The 23,551-nt window shown below is 30.8% G+C and overlaps 2 protein-coding genes across 4 annotated transcripts in view; one reads left to right on the top strand and one right to left on the bottom strand.

Moving 5' to 3' along the window:
- LOC143190368 (DNA damage-regulated autophagy modulator protein 1-like) overlaps positions 1–11,949 on the top strand; it is a 21,071-nt gene extending 9,122 nt beyond the window's left edge. The window contains exons 2-5 of the mRNA XM_076394614.1: positions 4,923–5,044; positions 5,192–5,421; positions 9,544–9,682; positions 9,738–11,949. Of these exons, the coding sequence (XP_076250729.1) occupies positions 4,923–5,044; positions 5,192–5,421; positions 9,544–9,682; positions 9,738–9,913 (667 nt within the window). The 3' untranslated portion in view covers positions 9,914–11,949. The remainder of the gene's footprint in view (positions 1–4,922; positions 5,045–5,191; positions 5,422–9,543; positions 9,683–9,737) is intronic.
- LOC143190366 (phospholipase B1, membrane-associated) lies at positions 11,938–23,551 on the bottom strand. 3 transcript variants are annotated; one of them, XM_076394610.1, is made up of 7 exons: positions 23,416–23,551; positions 15,867–16,087; positions 15,595–15,811; positions 14,556–14,779; positions 14,311–14,473; positions 13,258–13,563; positions 11,938–12,094 (listed from the first exon to the last, which is right to left on the bottom strand). In XM_076394610.1, exons 2-7 carry the CDS (start codon positions 16,056–16,058, stop codon positions 11,958–11,960), a joined length of 1,239 nt encoding a protein of 412 aa, XP_076250725.1. In that variant the 5' UTR covers positions 16,059–16,087; positions 23,416–23,551; the 3' UTR covers positions 11,938–11,957. The 3 variants fall into 3 exon arrangements, with proteins under 3 accessions (XP_076250725.1, XP_076250726.1, XP_076250724.1); XM_076394611.1 differs by lacking the exon at positions 23,416–23,551 and adding an exon at positions 21,019–21,136; XM_076394609.1 differs by lacking the exon at positions 23,416–23,551 and adding an exon at positions 20,834–20,975.

The raw sequence follows: 23,551 nt of genomic DNA, 5'->3' as shown, positions 1-23,551 counted from the left end.
TATATTAATTATAATTATATTATAATTAATTATAATAAATTATTATATGTATATATATATATATATATATATATATATATATATATATATATATTTCAAGGATATAACATTTATTGAAAAAATTTACTTGTATTCAAAATTTCAAATTCCCAAGATATTCAATTAAATTAAAGTTCAAATCTTGATAAGTTTGTTGGTAAAAATGTCATCTATATTATGTTAAAAATATCATCCAGAATCAAGAATTTTTTACATAAATATTGAATTTAATAATGTTGTTTATTATTGAAAAAAATACAAAAATAGTATATGCGATAACAAATATAATGTACTTGTCAATTTATACATTAAACATGAAACAACATCAAAAAACTAACATTAAAATTGCATTAAAATTTAATATTGAGAACTTGTAAAAATCCAATAAAAATATTTACCCCCAGGGGCCTGTGGTTGCGAAATGTTGACCAAGGTTAATGTGTCGCAGCTATAGTACGGGCGTGACGACCCCGGGTTCCCAGTTGTGTGGTATTTTTATGACGTGCCTTCATGTTCTATGTTCTTTTCTATAAATTATGGAAGTACATAAAATAGGAAATAAAATTACGGTGCAGGGATTCGGAACCCCAGTACAGGTCGGGACCGTGGGTTGTCGCACAGGCCCGCTCGACCGTTAGCCGACGATTGCGCAGCAGTTCCGGTAGGTGACCAGGCCGGAATGCAGGTAACAACTACTGACACCCAGAATATAGATCTAAGACCCAGATATACGCAGGAAGACTATGATAGTTATTTTGTAATAATTTCTGAGAGTGATCTATTGAAACGTCTATCTCCGTTTATTATACATAGATAATTATTATCTGCAGTGGGCAAATTGAAGTTTGTGAAAAAGTTAAGAAATGGAACTATACTAGTAATGGTAGCTAATTCTAGGCAATCAGAGACATTTTTAAAACTTAAAAAACTGCATAATATAGAAGTAACTGTTGTCCCACATACCACACTGAACTTCTGTAAAGGCGTGATATCAAGTAGGGACTTGTCTGTGTGTACCAATGAAGAAATTTTGCAGGGTTTTACATCGCAGGGAGTAACAACGGTTAAGCGGATTCTTTCGAGAAACAATGGAGATAACATAGAAACCAACAGTTTTTGTATCCCCGATATGATCAAAGCGGGATATCTTAGTCTGAGAGTTATGCAGTATATTCCGAATCCAATGAGTTGTTATCAGTGTCAGAGATTTGGACATGTGTCTATTAATTGCACGTACGCACCTATTTGTCCCTCCTGTGAAAAAAATGCTCATAGTGAAAATGAAAGTTCCCCACCGCCTCATTGTGTAAATTGTGGACAGAAGCACTCTCCAAGATATAGGGGATGTTCTGTTTATAAAGAAGAATTTTTGATAAAAAAAATTAACGTACAGGAAAAATCTCATATTTTATGGCCAGATATTTAGCTAAGTAGCAACAAGGAAAAACACAGATGAAGTTTTCCAATGCTGTCAAAAAGACTTATGTTACCATAGCCAACCAATGTGATATGGACAAAAAAGAACTTAAGGTAGCACCTAGGTTGAAATCGTCCACCTCTCGTGGGGCTCTCACAGCTAAGGAGAAAAATCCTATTGAAAGCACATTGGCAACACATCAAGGAGCCCCTCCTCCATCACACCGAAGATCTTCTCCGGTCCGGGTTACCTCGGATGGGGGCGATCGATTTCGATACTATCGCTGATCTGCATGAAAGCGATCATTTCCCTACTTTAATAGAACTTACAGGTTCAAAAAAACATCACCTACGGCAACAAGACTGAGCATTAGAAGCATAAACTGGGATAAATTTAGATCGCAAATAAAAATCGAAAAAATTTCCGAGGACGTAGACACTAGTTTGGAGGAATTAACAAACTCTATCATAAAGGCGGCCAAGGAGTCCACTCCTGTCATTACTGCAAGAACAAATAGATTATCAGTGCCATGGGGGAACAAAAACTGTGCCAGAGTTATAAAGGGCAGAAGAAAGGCTCTCAACCGGTTTAAATTAAACCCCACAATTAAATATTTTATAAATTACAAAAGAACAAAAGCAAGCGCCCGCAAAATCATAAGGAAATCGAAGATCAACTCCTGGAGAGAATTTACCAGCAGCCTCACTCCACAAATTCCATCCCATGAGTTGTGGAGGAAAGCAAGAATTCTGAAGGGCATCCCACGGCTTAAAATCCCAGCGATGATAGAAGGAGATCATCGATTCGCGGACCCTTACGAGATATCGGACTTGTTTGCAACATACTACGACACCATACTATACTCCAAATATGCAATGATATTTGGAGCCAAGGACAATCGCCTCTAAAATGGAAACAATCGGATTCCAGGAGGATCTATGTGAAGCATTCAATCCGGGACAACATGTAATCGGCGTCTTTCTCGATTTAGGAAAAGTTATGACACTATAAAAATCTCCAGTATTCAAAAACAACTTTTGAAATGGAAAATAGGAGGAAATATATATAATTCATTACATCTTTCTTGGTGTGAGTGAACATTTCATCTACATTACATCTTTTCTGAGTGAATGGGGTGACATCATCACCTTATCGTCAGACCAGTGGGGTTCCACAGGATTCCTGCATCAGCCCACTATTGTTCATTATCGCTATTAACCCGATTAATCGGGTTATCCCACCACACATCAATGCTCGGATTTATGCAGACGATGTGATTATTTATCATAAGCACTCGGATCACAAATATAGCCAATATCTTCTACAGAATTGCCTTAACAAAATATCAAATTGGGCCAATCAAAATGGACTAGAATTCTCTGTCGAAAAGTGTGTAAACTTTCATTTTTGCAGACGAAGAAATTGCCCACGGATGGCTGCACTGACGATGGATGGTAATAGTTTAATAAATAAACCGGAACATACATTTCTTGGATTTTTATTTGACCACAATCTAAACTGGATCCCTCGCATAAATTACATTAAGGGAAAATGCTTAACAGATATTTGATTAATGAAGGCTCCCGCTAATGATTATTGGGGCAGATATACAAGACATTAATTAGAAGTAAACTAGATAACGGAAGTTAATATTACATCACTGCAGCTTCTTCCTGTGTTAGGGACTTAACCCAGTTCAGAATGCCGCCTTGAGAATTATACTGGGAGCATATCACACCAGTCCAGTTGAGAGCTTTCAATATGAGGCAGAAATTCCATCACTTGGATCTAAAATTTCGACTAGGTCTGGCCTGATAGTTTGATAGCCAAATGCGTACGGTTAGGCCTCTCAGAAGACCTAGCATCCCGCATTAAGTCCTATATATTGGAGAGATTTTGCCAGGTCAAGATCAGAAAACATTTTGCAGTCGAAAACAAATCGAAGCTGACGTAGCTCCAGGTTTCCCGCTGATCCCAGCCGTATTTAACACTTTTATTTCAGATCTGCTGAGAAAAGAGCACATTGACGTCGCGATTTATGCTGACAACACAACTTTCTTCACGGCCTCTAAGCTCGAGGCTCCATTTACAGAAGAAGCTCGATCATGCGGTCAAATGGTTCAAATTCTGGAGGTTGCAAATTAACCCCGTAAAAACCCAGGCCATTACTTTCCATTAGAAGCGTTACGCACTGCACGTCTCGGATCTAATGTTTACTTTAAGTTTGTTACACCCAACCAAGTGAAACGGCTTCCAGGCGGAAGTTTCCCAAAATGCGCTCTTCAGAAAATCTAAAACGCTCCATGGTTTGCCAGTAATAATCAAATTTATAGAGAAACTGAGACTCCAGAAATCATGCACTTCAATCAAGCGACAACACCCAATCGTATATTAACTCAAGTTTGCGAATCTATCCTTAGCTTCACTCTCTGCGTTTTCGCTGGGTCCTCGTGCCCAATAACGGCTACCCGGTTAGCGGGTGCCATACCCCCAAATTTAATGCAGTAGCAGTAGCGACCCACAGGGATCAACTGTGAGGCGGTTTCACTCACTAATAAATTTACCGAATGCCGACTGGGCATTTTCAGGGATAGCCACTACTAATTTCAGCAGATTCGACCATCTATGTGTTCGATGTATTGTTCGATTCGGCTATGTATGTCGATATCAGAAAATCTAAAACGCTCCATGGTTTGCCAGAAATAATCAAATTTATAGAGAAACTAATACTCCAGAAATCATGCACTTCATATTTTGATCCTTCCATAAACAACAACAACGAAGCTTAGCACCGCGTCACCGCTAATATCCCCTTTCCAGGACGAAACGACCTCATACGTCGCTGCAGTAATAGCTTTTGCCCCCATACGACAGCACCCAATCGTCTGTTAACTCAAGAGAGCTTCTTAACCTTACTTATTAAATGATAAAATAGTTAATAAACTCGGATAATATAACAGTATATGGAAAATAACGATAAACTGATAACAACACAATAAGAAAAATAAAAATAATAGCTTTATATTCGACTAATGGTAACGTGGCAAAATGAGACAGAAACTGTATAAATTTACCGAATGCCGACTGGGCATTCTGCAGGGATAGCCACTACTAATTTCAGTAGATTCGACCATCTATGTGTTCGATGTATTTTTCGATTCGGCTATGTATGTCGATATCGTGTTGGAAGACTTTGATAAAAAGCAAAATATGACTTTCTAGAATATTAATTTTAAAGTGCTGCTATAAGCGTTGTAAATGAATATATAGAATATATTAGGAACTAGTACCTTTTAAACGCTCTATACAAGGGCTTCATTTAATCTTATTAGAGATATACGAATTTAAATTCACCTATTAGGTTTAATAGATATTACGTATTCCTTAACGTTATATGTTAATAATAAAAACAACATTTATAAAGAATAGATAGAATAATTATAAGTGTATCTTTTACTAATTTTAGATATACCTTAGCGGTTCTCAATAAAGACGTACCAGCAATAATGCCATTTGTTAGTGATACCGGTGCCCATTCTCTACAAAAATGTATATTTTCATTCGGGATAGTAATTGGTGCCATATTAGGTAAGTGTTACTTTGTCTCAATCTGAACGAGTTTGTCAAGCGACGGTGAGGATGTTAATTAGTTGTTTAATCATTTGATTAATGACATTAGTGACCTAAGAAAGTGTTAGTAGCAGCTTTAGAATTGATCATTTTGTTTTATTTTAGTTTTCATGGTTATGTATATTCGACATATACAAGTGAAAGATATCCTAAAAATGAACAACACATACGATGAATTGTTATTTAAACTTAACAGATTATCTTTAATATATGCCAGTTGTACATCGTTTGGACTGATAATTTTAGGTACAATTCCAGTTTTGCCTTATTTTTACTTTCATACGGGAGTTGGATTTGTTACATTTGCATTCGCTATGGTGACAATCCACGCAGAGGTATGTATATCTTTATATAACACATTTATTGAGAATAGCGGGTAGAATATGTATTAAAGAAAGCCCTACTGGTAACCTGTTTAAAGAACGATGTTGTTTTGAAATCAATTCAATCGTGAATCTATTTTCTTGCATTTTCAGCATTTCGAAACCATGTGCCAGCCAAACAATGCTGCATCTATTTGAAAAAGAGGTAATCAGCAAGTACTATGTTTGGTCTGTAAGATAAGTCCAGTAGAACTTCTGATTCTAGTTTAAACAATGTATCGTTCACAACTTGTGACCCAGCTTTGTGTTGTAAGAGGATTTTGCGTCTGTTACTTGATATTACGCGTCACTTTTGTAACAATACGTCATTATATTTGATCAATTTAATTGTTGGTAGATAACTGCAATAATAGGTTTGTTCAGATTTAGCAACTCGTAATGCGCTACATTTTGCTATACCACCATATGCACAGCAAAACTATGATCTTGAATATTAGATATTCAGCTTCAGTGTGGATGTGGCTAGATTTTCTTGAAATGACCCATGACTATTTCCACTCGATATTGCCGTAGGTGATGACTTTTAATCGTCAGTCACAGTATACTACCAAAAACTCTTCTTTTTTCTGGAAAAGAATGAATTTGCGATATTGAAACAGTTCCAAATTCCATTTTCAATCAATTCGTGTGTTACCAATTTTTCATGGTCTTGTATATATCTCAATGCATGTAATCGTCTGTTAGCAGTTCAAGAATCGAGCTGTCAATCAAAGCGAGATAAGTTGTTTGAAAGTTCTTGGAGAGTTTGGGGCCCGATTTTATCCAACAAACTCTACAACTCATTGTCTTCGAACTTTTGGTCATTCAAGTCGTTCTTTGTCATTGGTATCAAAATCACCATTTGCTCCAGGTGTGGCGGAAAGTCATTACCGTTTTCAAACTACATAATTTTCAAGAGAATGGAAAAATTTATTTGTTCAAAGTATTGACTATTTCTATAGATTCTATACATCTTGCCCATCTTTCAAGCAATTTATGTATGCCATCCTAAAAAACTGTTTGAACTTTGTGCTACTGAAGTGCTACTCTGCAAGCGAGTATTTCATTGTTGTGAAATTTTGATAGTCGGATGAAGCAAGATCTGGCGAATATGGTGGGTGTGATGATATGTCCCATCCAAGTGCTTTCAACGCTTCCTTTGCCGATTTTTTTTATGAGACGGAGCGTTATCGTGCTGGAAAATAACTTTACCCTGTTTTCAGGCCCATTTCTTATGCTTTTCACCAGATCACCAAGTTCCGACCACCACGTCACTCTGGTGTCACCAAACACAGATTATTTTATTGTGACCAAAACGATTTGGCTTTGGAGTCGATCGACCGGCTTCGCCAGATGATAACCATGATTTTTTGCGTTTACGGCTTTCAAAATATACCCACTTTCCATCATCCGTCACTATTCGATGCAGAATTGACTTCCGATTATACTTTGAAGCAGAATTTCACAGACTATTTTTCGATTTTTCATTTACCTTTCAATTACTGATGTGGTATCAAATACCAATAATTGATGTGGTTTCCATTTTCTTCATTATTCGTAATCGGCCACTAATCGTTTCTTGGGCTACATTTAATGCTTCTGCCAAGTAATTTTGAGTTCGGGTTGGGCCTTCATCCAATAAGTGCTTCACTTTCGCATCTTCAAACTTTATCGCTTTACCAGAACGTTCTTTGTGTTGCACATCGAAATCACCATTTTTGAATTTAGAGCATGCCCACCCCAAGTTTTTATCAGCAAACGATGACATGCGGCTTTTTTCTTTTGATTAAATAAGAAAAATAATGCTACTGTTAATTCACATTTTGCAGGTACGAAACTTTTCTAAAATCAATAACAATAACAAATATAGCATATATGAATGTCAGTGGAATAACTAGCGACATCTGTTAGAAAATTCGGTAATGAATTTCCAATACGCCAGGTAAATCGTTTAAAGCAAAAGCGATGAATGGGATATGACACAAGATTTGCTGATATGAGAAGATTTTTCATACCAAACAACAAAAATAACTAATATCGAAAATGCAATTTTAAGTGTTCCATGAATTAAGTTGCTTAACAGTTGCTTATTATATTGATACTTATTTTGCTCATTGAAAAACATGCAAGTACCTAATAAATTTCAATATTACTAAATTACATTTAAAATAATAAATTGTATAGGATGATAGACCTTAGCGAAATTAAAACCCTTTTCTGTACCCCGATTCGCTGAAAATATCGGGGTGGGAAACACTATTCCAGCTAGGAACTTCTGACGCTGATGAAACATGTGCGTTTCGGACCCTTAAAGAATTTCCAAAAATTCAACGATTTCGGGTCCTCTTGATATATTATGGTTAGGCGCCATAAAGCGTCCTCTACTAGGTCTAACATCCGGCACGTCTAGCCTCGGTACTTAAACCCTCGTTATCTTAAACACTTGACAACGAGCCGATGGGAATCATCCCTGTTGAACACTGTTTACTTGGTATCTTTTTGCCCGTCTATATTTAGCAGATGTTCAGTATACTGCAAACGTTATGTTTTCTATCAGGTCATAATTCTTTTCCATGTCATATATATTAAAAACCTCAGTTAAAAGGTCTGATAAATTAGACCCTCTAACAATAGAACTTACTAGATTTCTACAATTAGCGTAATTTACATTTTACAGGGTTGTCCGAACCATTCATAATAAATATTCGACGCAACAGGGGTTAAATATATTTTTTCATATTTTTCAAAGCATATTTGTTCAAACTAGTGATTGCTCTAAATTCTACCATAATTTACTAAATTAATCATGTTTCTCTCATAATAGCGTATATAAAATAATTAAAAATGATATGTTAATATTACGATAGTAATATAATTGAGTAATACATATTTGTATATCAAAAGAAAAACGAAAAAAATTGAATGAACTATTGACTTTTAACAACGTAGGCCTATAAGATAAATAATTATAATAATTGATAAAAGGTTCAAGGGATATATTGTCATATAGTTACATATTTAATTGCGTTAATCGTTAAATACCTTAAGATTTATTAGCAGTTTAAAATATTCATAATTTCTTCCGTTTGTCACATGTGTTCCATGTATGCAAGTTATGTAGTTAGTTTCATTTTATCTGCATAAAGTATACCAAGGTTACTTTCTTTACCTACACTATTTATTATTTGGACCGTTTGAAGTACTAAATCGCCAGAAAACGGCCGCATTTGAAGAAAACTTAAGTGCTGCTTCACCAAAACCATGCACCGTGTCCCAAGTCAGTGAAAAGGATGGCAAAAATCCATGAATTAGGCTTCGAATTGCTTCCTCATCCACTGTATTCTCCAGATCTGGCCTTCAGCGACTATTTCTGTTCGGATCTCAAAATAATGCTCACTGGGAAGAAATTTTCGTTGAATGAAGAGGTGATCGACGAAACTGAGGCCTATTTTGAAGCAAAGGATAAATCGTACTATAAATATGATATCGAAAAGTTGGAGGGTCGCTATAATCAGCCAAAAAAAATTGTTTTACTGCAGTAGGCCGGGGACTTTTCAATTAACCTGTTTTACTACGAATCTGTTAAAATCATAATTCCATATGATATTTCTGGGAAAAAAACCAAACAGAGCTGTTGTTTTTTTTAACCGATTGTGAAGCATCCCCGTCTTCGGCTACAATCTTCACCACTAGACTCCATTTAATTTGGTTTAAGCGATTCATAAATGGACACACGTGCTATTACATTTTTTATTGCTAATTCAGCGGAACCCATGTATCGAGCTTCTTTCGGTATCCACTTTTATGTAAATGGTTATTTTATGGCATAGATAAAACATATCGATATAACTTGATATTTTCAAGGATTTTATCAACAATTGGCCGAATAAGGTGAGATTCATCTTTAATATCTGAATTTTTGAAACGACTTTAAACTTAACACTGAATTTGTTCCTTTTCGGAATTAAGAAAACAAAATTTTGAGAACATTCAAATATGCATTTTACATATATTAAAACAATTTAAATTGCTTTTTCCTTTAGCGTATATAATTAATGTCTATTAGTTAGTATTACTATGATCTCTTTGTTTCAGACATATATTTCATGCAAGTTGTATCCCCGTTTTGGATCAAAGCGTTTAAATAAATTCAGAATTGTTCTTTCTGTGATACTACCTATAGCAATGTTCAGTTGTGCTGTTACATTAATACCATCTGTTTTTATGTTTGATGGTATGTAATAATTTATATTATAAACATATATTAACTCTAAGATTTATATTTTCAGGTACCGACAAGACTCAATGGACTGATAAACATAAAGGTTATAAACTTCATGTTATCAGTGCAACTTTTGAATGGATTTCGGTAATGATTGTGGTATTATACCCTGCGTTATATCATTACGAATTTAAAGAAATTAAATCATGTAAACCCAAGATACATACTTTATTATCTAGATAGAAGAATCATTTAATAATTTTATTAAATGTACAATTATGTACGATTAATATGACATTCGATGATATTAATTATTGCTTCTATTGATTAGAAGATGTAACAAGGGTTGTACATTAATAATTAAGGGTAATTTCAAGATTCATTATTTCATGCGCTGCATTGTATAAAGTGACATCTCATTAATTTGATCAGGTTGTACCAATTTCATCTCCCGCTAAATATCAAATACCAAAGAACAGAATACTCTTAAGTTATTATAAGTCATTCCCTTTAATATTTATTCAAACACTACCATTTTAACGTCAGTAGTTATATTGTATTGCGATTCGTAATAATCCCATAGAGTGCCAAAGGAAACGCTCAACAGTGCGACGTTTTATAATAATTTTCCCCTGTGATTATACAACCGTGCACGCAATGTTCGAGTATAACTATTAAAAGTTATGGCACATGGACTGAAAAGTCCCGGGAGTAACCAAAAAAACTTTTTTTTTCTTCAAAATTATCTTTATTCATCAACATTATTCATTCATATTCATTTTTTTTAATCTCCATCAAGAGCCACACAATCTTTCCACCGCCGCTCTAACATTTCAACACCACTTTTGTAGAACGATTTATGTTTTCTCTCAAAATAGTCCTGTCACCAGTTAGGGTCCACTCAAATGATGATCGTTTTGATTCCGGAGTGAAGTGATGAATCCATGCTTTATCCGTTGTTACATATCGACACAAGTCAGAATCTTCAACACATTCTTGTTTTTGGCCAGTAGTGAGCAAACACGGCACCCACTTTGAACAGAGCTTTCTCATAGCCAAATGTTCATGAAATGTAAAAGCACAATGTTATTTTCATATCTTTATGATGTTAGCTAACTCATGCATCTTCACTTTTCATCATTCAAAACGATTTTGTCGATATTTTTAATATTTCCTGGTGTTACCACCTCATTTGGACATCTACTGCGTTCTGCATCATCGGTGTCTAAACGACCATGTTTGAAGCCAGCAAACCAACGTTTTATCGCTGTTTCAAATGGAGCGCTACACTTTTCAAGCCATTGCTTCGCTTGAACGTAGTTTTTTCCCATCAAGAAGCAGTTTTACACTGCATTTTACACGAAATTGTTTTTGATCCATTGTCTTAGGTTAGTATTAACTGAAAAAACGTTGAACCAAAAATAAAAAAAGCGCCATCTATGTGTTACGTCCGGGACTTTTCAGTTCATGTGTTATATTTTATATATTGTATATATTATAAGGAAATTTGAATATTTCATAGAATTTTTTGTGAATAATTAAATAAAAATCTAAATATTAAATTAATTCAATTTTAGAGATTGTGCATAAACTGCTCGTATTTTATAAACCTTGTTATATTTTATAACCTATGTTAAATTCGCTTAATTAGTTCAATTTTTTAACAAAATTTGTGTCCTTTTTTTCTGTAGGTTTCTGTCAATACATTGTGATTGAGCTCATTATTGGTATTAATTTATTAGTTTATTACAAATATTATTATATAGACATTACTATATAATTGATATAATTGACTGAATGTGTTTTTCTAATTAAATATAAGAAATGATATTATGCGAGATTATTAGTGAATACAATTATATGAAATGTCTATGTCCCTGTCTATCAAATTAGTTATCTTAGCAGAGTACTTTGAATAACTGATTTCAATAAATGTTGAGAAAAAAATAAAGTTTTGACGTCTACCTAAAGAAACAAAGACCAGTTTTTGTTTTGTTTTGGAGATATATTTATAATATTCGTGAACAGTGAAATCCAACAAGCCTGTTGAATCCGACTCTATTGTAAGTGAGACGTTCATAATGTAAGAACTGTACTCCCGATACTAGACACCAGAGTTATATAGTATACGTTCACGTCAGTTTGGCCTAAATCCAGTTTACTACTTTCGATCGTTATTTATTGTTATATTTTATTTATATCTTTAGTGTTTAATTCGTTCTAAAACTGTTGGCAACTACTATTAACAATCCATAAATAAAAAAAAATTTGGATGCTTATTGTATGTTTATTCTAAGCTATTTTCTTTGGTATAAATATAAGGATGTTCTTCAGTTGGACAGATAAACGTTTCAAATTCTTTGGATGTACTGAGAATTTTCTTCCCATATGGCATGAAAAGTGAATTCCACAGATCATTGGCAACTAAAAATAAAGAATATTACTTGATTAATAATGTAAATAAATGTATAAACAAAATATGTTATGCATGTATTAAAATACCTAATATTTAGGAATTTATATTGCATTATACTCTATGAATATCTTATAACAAACCAATGAATAATACATATTGCACCAATTTTCATGTGTGTTTGCTAATAGACCTTTCTTATTACAAATTACTGTAGTAAGTGAAGTTATTATCAAATAACAAATTTATATGTTCCATTTCTTTTAAGTGAATAGATGATAGAGTGATAATTTATAAAGTATAAGATAAATTAAAAAATATTTTTCAGTATATTAATTATTTTTACATGTTATCGTAATGAATGGTTTTAATTAGTTTAATATATTTTAAATAGTACTTAAATGTGGGATTTGTGGTGACTTTTCAGAAAATATTTATATATTTATATGTATAAGCTTTCGAACCAAAGTCAGAAAAACAGATCAGCCTATATATTATTTATTTCGTATTGAATATTATGTCTTTTTTATTACTTGGAATGTAAAGCATAATATCGATGTTATGGTTTCAATATTTACAATAAAGTCTGGCTAATGATTACAATTTGCAAATCATTGCTACTGTAATGCGTAGACAGTACTGCCAGCAACGCCAGCAATCCGCTGTCCTCTCTATTATTTCCTATCTTTTCTATACATCTCCAAATACATGCCCTCCATGACGTGTTTGCTAATGAATGTCAGATTGTTAACAAGAAGAACCCTTGTCGTTTAAATAGCTATAGTCATAGAATAAAAGAATGTGTATCCTAGTAAAGGATCATAAATCCATAATAGCAAATATGTTCCGGCCATGAGTATCCCATTTTTCCATTAAAAGTAAATCTTTACAAATTAAACAATTTCTACTGACCCTATAGAAAGTAAGGAACAAAATATTTTATAATTAATCTGTTGTATAAATACCCTCAAAACAAATTGATACTTCTAATATTGCAATGTAATGATTGTTCTAAATGTTTGAATACAACGTTGCTGATCTAATGATTTAGTGATTTGTAATTTTATCACAACCAAACATATAGAAACATATTTTTTACCTATTCTTAGACTCAATATTATCTTTAGCTTTTAAGTGATTAAATATATGGCAATTACAAAATAATTAATAATACCTTTAGCATGACCTCGCTGACTTGGATGGAAACAGTCGGGACCAATGTAGTTGTAGTTGGTTTTCCCATTAGATTTTAGTGGTATAGAATAGTTTATTGTGAAAGGGTGACCAATAACTGTAAAATCACTTGTATGGAATTCTGGATAATCTGCTATCTTAAGGTCCAGTTCCTGCCATCTTCGCAGGATATCGAAATATTTAATTCTTAAGTGTTTATACTGAGTAGCAAGTAGACAGGGACAGTAAAATATCCTTATATATTGGCAAAATAATCCTTCGTTTTGACTGACCAGTTTCTTCAGATCTGAAAGTACAATAAAAACTTGTCTTTAGTTGGGCTGTATTTTATTCAGATTTGACAGAATTATTCAAGTGGTTATTGTTTTTCCACATGTTTTCGGTGAAAATTTATTACATTTATTAAGACATATTTTTATGTTACAGGAACAATATATCGATATTTTTAAGAAAGTACTAAAATTCGATAAAAAAATGTTGATATATCGATGTAGCAATATTGTTTCTACATCCCTACTTAGCATACAGACATTCCTTTGCTTCTTATTATTAAGCATACTAAGTCCAAGCAAGAGAACGAAATGAATGTTTTTCAGAATTGTCCTAATAACGAATACAAATGATAACACTAATATTATTGTATCGCAGTGTATATATTGTCTCAAAAACATTTGTCATCATGCCTTAAGCGATAAACCCATCTCGTATTCCATTATTAAATTATCAATGGCGTAGCAGCAGCACAAGATAACAGATATTTCAGATTATTTATTTATTATCATTTAGATAAATTGGAAAGTATTTATATATCTAGACATGAACTTTGGATGGTTTCTGATACAGTCATTAATTCTTATATTTTATTATCTCACTGCTGATACCCTTGGTTATTTAACTTATTAAATAAGGCTAGGTATAAATAATAAGGTTAGTATTCAACTGAACTACAAAAAAAGTGGTATTTAATTACACGATTTACTTATTCAAAAGACCGGATTTCTGATTATTCAGATTCAACTAAATTAGAACTCACCAAACAAAGGCAACAGATTTACAATAGTTCGTGGCAGATTTTTCTTCAATATCCGAAGAACTTCCAGCATATCTGTTTCATGATCCCGTAAGAATTGTTCGTAATCTGTTGTATAACATATATTTGTACAAAAATCATTATGACCGATAAATATTGTAATCATCTGAAACAAAACACGTTAATGAATTCATGAAACATTATAATTGTAAATTAAATTCATTTATTTAAATTCAAAAGGCGTGTACTTTCCAGTGATTATCCACATCGACATTTGGATCACTTTTGATTCTATTCACCAACACTTTTGACATATAAGGCATATTTTGTGATACAGCGCCACCTTCAGCGACGTTAAACATCGACTTCTTTTTAAACGATACTGAATGTAATGAATATCCGTATAATTTAGGATTATAGAGTTTCAGAATGTTTGGTAAAGTAAGGTATGTCTCCCATGTCTCCTGACCTCCTAAAATAACAGATATAAATATAATATGTTTTTAATCAAATCATAAGAAAATATAATACTGGTGTAATAGTAAATCACTAACTTTTAAATAAAATAAATATAATTAAAAAATAAATAAAAATTTAAAAGATTAACATAGTACGTTCAGTTTTTATTAATTTATGTAACTTTATTTAAACCTTCTATTAATTCTCTTAAAATAATATTGACTCTATTCGTATTGTGGTTGTTGTTTTGTTTGATAATTGTTTTACACAGAGAAGCTTTATCCAAAATTGGTTTTCAACGAAATACGGACATGTAAACAGTAAAGCCGTCAAAGATAACCAAAATAAATTGAGAGGTTATTAATTTTATTTAAGAGCGCCTGCGCTCAACTACCCAAACATGTACCACATCGTGTTCACTTCTCCGTAGTCTATTCATTATGAGGTTCTTAAGAAGGATTTTTGAATATGAGACATAAATGTTTGTATTCGTTTATAGTCAAGAGTAATCCTTACAAGACAAAATTATCTTAATTGTGCTATTCTGATTTTAGTTTAGCTGATTTAGACACACACATATTACAACTAGTGTTTTTAAAGTCCGAATTTAAAACATAAACTTGATTAACTATCCTGCTGGTGTCTGCTTCAAGTCAGGATCTCCTGATTGAGCTGGACTATTTAATTAAAGCATATGTTTCAAAATCAACATTAAACTTCAAAAATGTTATGGGAAAAAGAAAAAATATAGGTTATTCAACGAACTTAATCACTTTTTTAAATAATTTTTTAAACATGTTTTACATTATTTTATATATTGTCACTTACCTACGCTAAATGATGAGCCTCGGGCTTCATATGCAGTATTCGTAAGACCAGCAGTATCAAATATACCATAACCAGCAGTAATGCTATCTCCTATTGCACCTACTACGTCTATATCACCAGGCCTTAGTCTATTTACACTCGTGGGGACTTCAGTACTTCTTCTTGTAAGATTTAAATCACATGGAAAGTCTATATTCTCTGGGATAACTTGTCTTCTCTAATGAAATGGATCTTTACTAGCAACATATTACCAAGAACTATATTATACTTACAATACTATAAGATACTAGAGATCTTCCTTGAACGGAGGTATTTTGAACTGTTTCTAATTGATTAAATAAATTCAGTCGTATACTACGATAAATAGGAAGTAATATATCTAATAATGAACGTTCTTCATGATATCCCATTGCGTTCGTGCATAATAAAACAAATACATGATATATTAAATAGTATTTTGTCATAGTTATGTGTCCTTAGGAACTGCTACCAACTGAAATAATAAATATATATTGTTTAATCAAATTTAAACAGAGTTATGATTGAAATAATTAATTTTCGATTAATATCGAATAAATTAATTTCTTTAAATAATCAACAAAATTTGATCTGTGCTATATGACGGATGCAATATGCGGGTGAGCATATTCATCATAGAAAATTAATATCTTATGTATAGTAGAATGATCTGCTGTTAATATTACGGTTACTGAATCGATCAATGTTATTATCAGTAGCATTTCTCATTAATGGTTCCTCTCGACACTAGCTACTCATTACACGATACATGTTCCAATAAAATATCTCACCCTTAATTCATATAAACGTCAATTTATTTATTTTTTAATTATTCTTGTGATTTTGAAACGGTTGAAAAAAGTTTGGCGATGATCTCCATCCAGTCTTTAACAACCTTACGTCTTATGCCAACGAGACGTCTTAAATCCAACATCTTTGTTTCTGTATTTTCACATTTTCGGTGGTTTAAACTTAAAAATATGTTTTTTTGTTTCATTTCTGGTTTATTGATCTATTTTTGGGTCAGAATCATGGTACTTGAAGCATCGAAACTAATCTACAAGTGGTTTTAAATAAAACATGTTCCCCATGAAGTTCTATACGACTAAATAAAAAATTAATATTTTCAATAAAATACAATATTATATTTTTATGAATATTATTGAAAAGTAAAATATTCTTATTGTGCCTTTAATACGATATTGTCATTTGACAAACAGCGAGAATTTAAATACTATATCCATAATGTTAGAATATTATAACTGATCCTAATAACCAACATGTGCATTGTTATTAAAATTTTAATATTAAATGATTATATCACATTTTCTCTCGTTAGTTTCGTGGTATATGTAAAACATTCATAGTAAACCTAATAGTTGCCATAGCTGAATAGTAGAATGTCCTCTAATTATTTTAATATCTTTCTAACAATAAGTAAGTAACTGGCTTCAACCTTAACATGGCTGTAAAGTCTTCATATTTATGTATATCTTGTGATCTGAATATGTATGTTTATGTTCAGCTAAAGTATTCATTTTTCATATTTTATTTATATATAAAAATGATTTGCTGTTCGTTTGTTTGACAGGGACTCAAGAGCGGTTGGTTCAATTTGGATAATTTTTATTTTAATTAATATATGTTATCTCTAACGATTGTGAAACGTATACATATTTAGTCAATAAACGTGTATATAATTTGGAATAGTTAATGATTGTTCCGCATTTGACGACATCAAAATATATGAATTCGAAATATGTAATTAATTAATTAAACTGGAATCAAAAATAATAAAATAATACCTACAAAGAACAGCTAAAGCTATTTTAATTTTTGAACTGAAAGTGTCGCTGCTAATGTCAACTTTTAATTTTACTATCAATACTACATTTTTATAATATATTAGAAAAACTATATATATATATATATATATATATATATATATATATATATATATATATATATAAATATATATATATATATATATATATATATATATATAATTATTTAATATTTAAGCCAAAGTAAATGTTATGAATAACAGTATTGGAATAAACAAATCTTGGGACGACTTCTGTAATAAACCTTGGGAATATTGAGTACTCATTTTGAATGATAAGTGTATTTAATGTGAGTGTATAGTCTTCATGCAGCATAAATATCGATAGTAAAATAATATCCAAATGCTTTATTTATATATTTTAATATATCGTTAATGTGTGCACATATAGAAATCATTAACCACTAAAATTAAAAAATCATTAACCACTAAAATTAAAAAATATATAAAGCTTCCTCTTTTAATAAGTGAATAAGCTTTTTTGTATAATTGAAGGTATTCTGTAATGAATGTAATGTGAATGTAATTGAAGGTAATCTTACCTCATTATCAGGGTCTATCTTATTTTGTAAAGATAATTTTATTACAGCAATTGTTACGTGTTTCCCATAAGAGAGTAAATCAAATATTAATATGTTAAGAAGGTATTCTGTACATTTTGGAGAGAACTTTTCATAATTCAAACTCCCCTATATTTTGTATAACTTCAAATTCATAATCTTCTCCTCTAACTTTATATATATTCAAAAATTAAAAACATTTAACGTCATTGAAATTACCATAAGTATTGAAGCATTTATGTTAGCTGTTTGGCGCAACGAAGGCTTAGGAGGAATTGGCTGCTATGATTTGCAAACATTCGCTCCTTGAAGCTAAGCATGTTAATTTTAAGGTAAAAAAGAAGAATATATAAATTAAGGATTGCTAAGTTATAACTTAATGTAAATACTATATACAGTTTGAGTTTGTTTGCCGAAATTTAGTTTCAAACTTTTAAATATTTTTTCCATATTAGTTTATTCGATCTAGTCTCAAACTATGGACTAGAAGTCACATACATTATGTTGCGTCAAGAGAAAATGCTGCATACAAAATAAAAGCATGAAACCAAGATAATATTTAAATAAAATATTATTTTTAAATAATTAAATCAGAATAAGATATGTTCATTATGTTACGATGGCTGTTTTATTTCAAACAGATGTTTTAAGAAAATTAAAGCACTAGAAATAAACAACTATGAATTTAAAAATATATCTGAATATACTTTAACCTCTTTTAATATTTTTTAAAGTTTTAGTCAGGATTAGATAATATTAACATCGTAAAATAAGTATTTTAATTTTAGTTGATATCACTCAAGAGATCCTCAAACAGTAATAAAGAACAACACGTGCAATATTTAAATATATAGTACACTGTTGATGGACTATTGATAAGAAAAGCTATCTCATGTATGTTATTAATCAAACACTGGAAATAATTCTATTCTGACTTTATACAGTCATCAGAGTTAATAGTAACGAACCGTATATGGAACTTGGTACTTAAGCGGTAGTTCATATCCGATTATTTGACATATTTATTGATATATTGAATTATTTATATATACATTAGAAACTTATACATTATAAAATATGAAATGAACTTGTTAAAATATATTTACTTCATATAACTGTAGATGAAAGTGCTATATCCCACAAAGATCGATACTTTTTAAATTGATATTTTTCACACAATCATATTCTAATGCCAACTTTTTTGTATTTGACAACCATTGGCAATTGTATTGGATGTCCGGGTCATCTAAGTAAAAATAAAGGAGAATCGTCCCTAAATGGTAAAAAAGAAACAAATACATTATTGGATATTGTAATCAATCGCTTTGTTGTCTGATGATGTGCAGTGTGGAGGAAAATTCAAGGAAATAGAGTAGTCTGTTTGTTTTAAGACAGATTGGTATAACGAGTGAGACCTCTAAAGATAGAGGTTTGGTTTGTGTTGTGGTGGCTATGAACGACAGTGTCGTTTTGTATCGCCGTTTGTTAAAAATAAAATAGTGTTTGAAGTAAAAGAAAAACTTTTATTATATTTTAAAGTCTTCATATTTCATAACTTGATGATAATGTGTTATAATAATTTATATTTCAAGGGTTTAATGGTTCAAGGGTTTCAAAGTTGTTCTGAATCAAACTAGTTTGGTGGAACTTCTTTCTTCTTCTTCTTTTAAATTATATTATGCAAATTATATTAAGAATACATTATAAAATTCAAAGTAATTCTATATTATGAAATATAAATAATTATACGTGTATATAACTTATATGAAGAAATTAAATATTCCTGTAACATTATTATAAGATGATTCTATTTATTATATGGATTTTGTTGGATTATTAAAAGTTACCTACATAGATAGATTGAAATGTTAATACGTGAAAAAATTTTCAAACAGAAAAACTATTATTTCACTTAAAAAACTATGTTTGATAGAAAGAAGAGGCGACTTGCTGAATAGCGAAAAAAAATAGGCACTGAAACCTTCAGTTATCTATTATAAAATAGACCCCTCCGTCTCACTCGTTGACTATTGAGGCAATTTTTAAAACAAATGGCCGGATAGTCAGGTATTATATAATATAAATCGATAGATAGTAGGGGCATTTTAATTATTTTTAGTTTTTGTTTCTGTTTATGATTTCCTGTGGCAAACAATGAGAAGCTAGTCTTATATTGGAAGGAGAGGAACTATTCATTTAATAAGCAGCTACACTAAATGAAATATGACCAAGTCATTGAAGTTATGATTTAAATACTGTAGCAAAAAGAGGGTTTGTTTTAAAAAATATTTCATATTATAAGTAAAACATATATTTCATTTACTATAAATAAAATTTTCTTCAAGGAACTAAGTATGTATTATAAGGAAATAGGTATAAAACTATCCTATTATATTACAGGATTATTCATGTGGAAGCATCATGATCTGTGGTAGTACTACTAGCCATATACAGATAGAAATAGCACATTGTAATATAAATTGTAGAATTGTAATTTGAATTTTCGATTAAAAAAATGTTATATAGTGCTACAAAAACAAAAGGAGTGCTTTCAAGACTTCCATACGTAGATCAATATTTCATTATATATTATCACTTTTGTGTAGGTTGAAGGTAATTGATTCAATTTTTATATGTTAACCCGACGAAATTGGTTAAAAACAACGTCAATCGGACGATACATAAATGCTACACAGGCGTTTTTTCATAATAACTTACTGTTTACATATGTCGTTACATATTTTTGTTATAATTACTTTAAATAATAATCAAATATTACGGTATTCACAAATATAATACACACATGACTGTTACTTACATGTTCAAAATAAACGATTGTAACGGTAAGAGTCCTAACTGACACTAACTGACTGAATCCTATTAACCCAACTTCAATCTCTTAAATATAATCTTGCCATATCGAAGTAATAAAGAAATATGTGAATATAATTTGGTTTTTCGTTCGTATGCTGAAGGTCGGTTCTATTAGTTTGTATTCTTTACCTTGCTCTTTTTATTATTCACACCGGAAAGAAGACAATGAAGGAATTATCTCTCGTTCTGATTTAATAATCAATTCTGGTTTGCAACTTTGGTGGCACAGAAAATTGATTGAACTATTGGGTGCGAACGCATGCTGTGGAAATCAGGAAGTAAAATAGAGAAGGTAAACGCTGCATCATAGTTCAATTAAATTTATAAAATTGCTTCTATTTTAAAAAACGCGGTATGTAATTAAAATAGACGTAAATATTGCTGATGTTATATGGCATTGAATTTTTTTGAGAAATCACTGGCACTGGTACTAAAGTTTATTATGTATAAAAAATATTAGCTATTAGCTATAATATTAATTATAGCTATTAGCTTAGAAATGCTATCAGAAAAACTACTTTATTTTCCTTCATATACAATTCAAGTAATAACTATGAACTAATGTTGGTAAATTTTTAGTTTTTTTGTGCACAACCAAGACTACTTTTTTTGATTACTGCGTAATGATGCGACTAATGTTGTTACAAAATAATTTCTTCTTCCCGTTTTATGTTGATATAACGGTGATCATAATTACTTCAGTCTGATTTTTCAGTTCTTTATCTTCCAATATTTTTCATATACTGGCTGTATATATATCACCACTTTATAACATAAAAATCAATATTTACAAGTTTTGCGTATATTTGATAGCAGGCAATGGAAATTTATCATACTTTAATATACTTAAATCTCAAATTGGAAAAAAGTTCCAGCTTGAAAAGTATGTTATTTTTCTAATTTCTACAATCTATCGTCTTGTATATATTAATCGGCTTAGCGAAAATTCATTAATAATTTGATATCTGCTGAGCTCAGAACAGTTAGGAACTCTTAGTAATTGATAAGGTTCTGTAGACATGGTATATTATTGTGTTAGAGGTAATTGTAAAATGTATTACGATTTTTCTGTAAATTTTATTGTTATTGACTTGTAGTCAATTTTAGGTTTAATTAATAAATGCATTTAATAACAAAGCAGTAACCAAATATTGTAGGTAATAAATGCATTAATTTGCACATCAGTGATTAAAATGAATGTTGTAAAGAATAATAGCAGTTATAAAATAGTTCTTAACTTTTATTCCTCTTTTGTTGGTGAGTTTTTAGTCCCCATATGAGATACAAGGTAAAGTAGAAAGCAGTAGACCAGCGAGAGATATATAAATCAAATCGAAGAAGAGTTATCTGCAATTATGAGATTACAGAACATCACATAAAATGATAGCTTGAGAAAGAAATTCTAACAGGAAAAAATGTCAGCTACTATATTAAGGATTAAATAGTGTTATACGTATGTAAAAAACGATGCAGTTTTATTCTAAAATGTAGGTAAAGAAATTATTCTTTTATCAAATAAACATGGTTTTGGTGAAGAATATGTATTAAGGATAAAAATTATATCAATACATAAATAAAGTAATTATGAATTAATATATATTATGAATTAGTAACAGTAATTTGGTAAATATTTTAAATTGCAATAATTTTAAACGATTAACGCAACTAAATATACAACTAATAACGCAAGAATTTTTATTATTAAAAGCTTTGATTAATTATTTTATTTATTTACTTTATATGCCTAAGTTTTCGGAAGTCAATAATTTTTTAATGATTATAAATATATTACTTTAATATAATTTCTGTATTATAACAAGTAAAGTGCCTAATTATGTTCGTTATTATTTAAATTAATATACAAATGTGCATTACTTCATTTAATATTCCACGTTATTTATAATCTAGACGTAAATAACCTTACTCATGATACTTTTGTTACCATGTTTAGTGATGTAGTAATTTAAGCTTAATAATACTTTGTTGATTATTAAAACTAAATGGATATAAGATTTAATTAAATGCCATTTAAAAAGAATAGCGATTGTTAGTTCTTGAGATAGGTTGCATATATTATAATATATAGACATTTCTTAGCCCTAGTTAATGTTATATCTCAAATATATACCTGATCTTTTATCGAAAACATTGACTTAATAAATTCTGGTCGAATTTCGTTTTTATTTGGTTGTAAAAAATTTGTTTTATAGTTGGAACCATCTATATAGTTTTATATTTAAATTGTTTAATAATCATATCAGATATGATAAACGCATCATCCTACGCTGGAATAGATCGACTTTCGGCACGATATTATATTTTAGGTAGAGCTTATGATCAATTGTCTATATATCACATATCTATATATAGTGGCAAAACAGTTATTACCTTTTTAAAGAGAAATAGTTTAATTATGCCATTCTGGCATTATCATTAGTTGCTTATAAGTATTTTGGAGAGTATTCTCTATTCGCGAATATGTGAAATATCAACATAAAAACTGTTAAATAACTTTATAACACTTACCCATTTAACAGTGTAGACATAATTTTATATAGATCATAATCAAAGGACGTTCATCATAGGATTTGCGAAATATCATCACACTTTTAGAAACGTATGGTGATGCTCCTCCACCATATGTCAACTATCGGTCTTGATT

This window comes from Rhynchophorus ferrugineus, unplaced genomic scaffold (assembly GCF_030347505.1).
Source record: "Rhynchophorus ferrugineus isolate W39M unplaced genomic scaffold, kcgeb_rfMv2 rfM2, whole genome shotgun sequence".
NCBI lineage: Eukaryota > Metazoa > Arthropoda > Insecta > Coleoptera > Curculionidae > Rhynchophorus > Rhynchophorus ferrugineus.
The sequence above is the reverse complement of the archived record's forward strand: the minus strand, read 5'-3'. Positions and strand labels throughout refer to the sequence as shown.

What these genes read in the sequence shown, in the direction of transcription:
- LOC143190366 (XM_076394610.1), bottom strand. Translation starts at nt 16,058, where the DNA reads ATGACAAAATACTATTTAATATATCATGTATTTGTTTTATTATGCACG. An exon ending in ATGTGGATAATCACTGGAAA is followed by an intron (nt 14,474 to 14,555) that starts GTACACGCCTTT and finishes GTTTTGTTTCAG; the next exon opens with ATGATTACAATATTTATCGG. An exon ending in TCAGCGAGGTCATGCTAAAG is followed by an intron (nt 12,095 to 13,257) that starts GTATTATTAATT and finishes CTTTATTTTTAG; the next exon opens with TTGCCAATGATCTGTGGAAT.